The 2,795-nt window shown below is 58.7% G+C and overlaps 1 protein-coding gene across 1 annotated transcript in view; it reads right to left on the reverse strand.

The window, feature by feature from the left end:
• Positions 1–2,338, reverse strand: part of LOC100957943 (keratin, type II cuticular Hb1) — a 4,996-nt gene extending 2,658 nt beyond the window's left edge. The window contains exons 1-3 of the mRNA XM_003790404.2: positions 1,920–2,338; positions 940–1,148; positions 161–221 (exon numbers count right to left, since the gene is read on the reverse strand). Coding sequence (XP_003790452.1) covers positions 161–221; positions 940–1,148; positions 1,920–2,288 — 639 coding nt within the window. The 5' untranslated portion in view covers positions 2,289–2,338. The remainder of the gene's footprint in view (positions 1–160; positions 222–939; positions 1,149–1,919) is intronic.
• Positions 2,339–2,795: the final 457 nt, after the last annotated feature.

A 2,795-nucleotide genomic window follows, 5' to 3' on the forward strand; every position in this document is an offset into this window, starting at 1 on the left:
TGGGTGCTACCCCCGCTGGCCTGCCTCTCTGGGAATTTCCCAGCCTGGTTTGGGAAGGTCATTTCAGCCCACTCTGAAGTTGAGCCCCCTACGTCACCCCAAGAAGAGTCTGTCACTCTCAGATCCCAGTGTCTGTGTTTCCCAGTCCCGTGTTACTCACCTTCTTCAGAGCCACAAACTCATTCTCAGCTGTTGCTCTCAGGGAAACTTCTTCCTCATACCTGAGATCAAAGAGCAGACAGGGCAGAGAGGGGGTCAGGGAGGGACAGGGCTCTGCAGAACTCATAGCCCCTCATAGGAGTGAAGGTGGCAGTATCAGGAATCCCCTTTCTGGCTGGATTTGGGATGTGTCTGGGCTTCTCTCTCCACTTTGCACTGGAGGGTTGACTGAGAGGGCTAATCTTCTGGGACCTCCCAGTCCTATTCCCAGGGCTGCTGTGAGGTCACATCAGGAGGCCAAAAAGGTCTCAGGCCCCAACCCCAGACTGGGTCTCCAGCCTGCACCCATTCTCCTCTCACCCAAATGTCAATCTGAGCTGGGGACCCAGAGGCCCTCAGAACACAGAACCCAAAGCAGTGGGACAAACGGAGCCCTAGGTCTGTCACTCTGGGTGCCCTGGGGGCTACATGTGATTTGGTGCTAAGGGTGTCAGGGCTGAAGGGCAGGATGAGAAGGCCTAGAGACTGCAGAAGCTTCCTTCGCACAGAGCAGGGGGAAGGAGAAGGCTGGAGGAGGGCACACCTAACTCAGGGGGAGCCACAGCCCACCCCTCTGCCGGCATCTGGGAGAGACTGCACAAGAAAGGCCTCCTGCAACACTCGGTCAGGCTGTGCTGCTCCTCAGCCCTCACCCTAGCTGGAAGTTCTTCCTATTGTCTAACCCGGCGTGCTTAACCCACACCCGTGCCTGTGCCCAGCAGCACTCCCGGCCACACTCACTTCTTCTTGTAGCCCTCCAGCACCTCCTGCACGTGGTTGAGCTCCGCCGCCAGCCTCCCACTGTCGGCCTCCACACACTCGGCCTCCCGCCTCAGCGTCTCCACGTAGCCCTCAAACAGCGGCTCCAGGTTGCTCTCGCAGCACTGGCGGTTCTGGTAGAACTGCCACTTGGTCTCCAGCAGCTTGTTCTGCTGCTCCAGGAAGCGCACCTGCCATTCAGGGTGGGGATGAGGGTCCAATGGGTCCTGACACCCTTAAGCCAGCTCTGTGGGGTGATTGCTTTCAGGGGAACTCCCAAACCCAGGGCTCAGCAGAGTGGGCAGAGGCGGGCAGGCGGAGGCCAGGCACTCCTGGCTTTCCTGATCATAATCTATGTCTGGATGGCCAACTGGGGATTGGATCCGGGCTGGGGTATGTCAGGGGAGCTGAGTCCTCCCGACCAGATAAGTCCCTGTGGTTTGTGTCAGGGACACATGGAGGGCTCTGCCCACTCTCTGTGCTGCCAGTTGAGGCAGGCGTCCTCACAGGCAGAGCACCAGACTCAGATCACAGATGGAGTGCCTGGGGACAGGCCTAGGTAGGGAGCTGCTGTCACAGGCCACCCTCCCCCACTGCATGTGGCAGCCAAGGCACTACAGCCTCTCTAGGGGAGCATAGTCCCCAGTCCAGGGCTGTGCAAACGTCTCTGAGTTCAGCAGTGGCTCTTGTATCCCTCCCCAACTGCCTGAAGTCCAGCTGTGTCCCAGAGGTGTGGTCTGGGTACAACTGTGTCCATAAGCACAGCCTATCTGAACTGTCAGCTGAGTCCTTCCAGGCCTGGAGTGACTGTGTCTGTCTTCTGTCTGTGTACCTCTGCCATCAAACGGGGATCTCAGGCAGACAGGCAGAAGCTCTTTCTGCTTCTGACTCCCCATCTCAGTGCCCAGGCCTGGCTGTGCACATGGGTGGGGGTTCAGGAAGGGTGTGATCCGGGCACCCACCTTGTCAATGAAGGCAGCAAACCTGCTGTTGAGGCACTTGATCTGCTCCTTCTCCTCGTGCTTGACGCACTGGGCGTTGGGGTCGATCTCCAGGTTGAGGGGCGTGAGGAGGGTCTCATTGACCGACACAGTGGTGATGCAGGGGGGGCTGGGCCCACACACGCCGCCTGAGCGGTATCCGAAGCTGCGTCCGCAAGACCCTGCGCGGAAGCCCCCGCAGACGCTGTGGCTGCTGAAGCAGCCGGGGAGGCCGCGGTAGCAAGAGATGCCACGGTACGGGGCGGCGGAGATGCAGCAGCGGCCAGGCCGGGGCCCGCAGGCTGAGGCGCAGGTGAAGACGCGGCCGCCGAAGCCTGATCCGCAGGTCATGTTTCTTTTTTAGGTCTGGGTTGCAAAGAATCGGATAAGGTTTCTGTAGTCCTAGGGGAAACTCCAATGTGCTGGTCAGGGCGCCTGGGTCCTATATATGGTCTGATTCTGCAGGGGCTTGGCTATGGAATGGGGGCAATTTGCCCTTTATGGGCTTGGGTGGTTAGCCAGGTCCAGTGCCTGTCCAGAATGTTGTTTAAGGGTGGAGTGGACTGCATTTTCCTCTTTGTAAAGGAGGCCAGTCCCTGGGTGTAGGGGCACTCTCTGCGTTTCATCTTCAAAGTGCCTGGCCAGCAGGTTATGCATCTAGCTACTGGCAGCGGGGAGCAGGGCAGGGCAGGGAGTGGCCGGAGAGGAATGGGCCCTGGGGGAGGGGAAGAGGAAGGGACCTAGCAATGAGTGTGATTTGGGGAGAAGGGAACCCAGGAAAGACTGAGGATTTAACACATGATATCTCGATATTTCCACTCCAGTAGTGCCTAAAGCATTCTTGAAGTACAAAGCTGG

This window comes from Otolemur garnettii, unplaced genomic scaffold (assembly GCF_000181295.1).
Source record: "Otolemur garnettii isolate 467f Iridium unplaced genomic scaffold, OtoGar3 scaffold00043, whole genome shotgun sequence".
NCBI classification, from domain to species: Eukaryota; Metazoa; Chordata; class Mammalia; order Primates; family Galagidae; genus Otolemur; species Otolemur garnettii.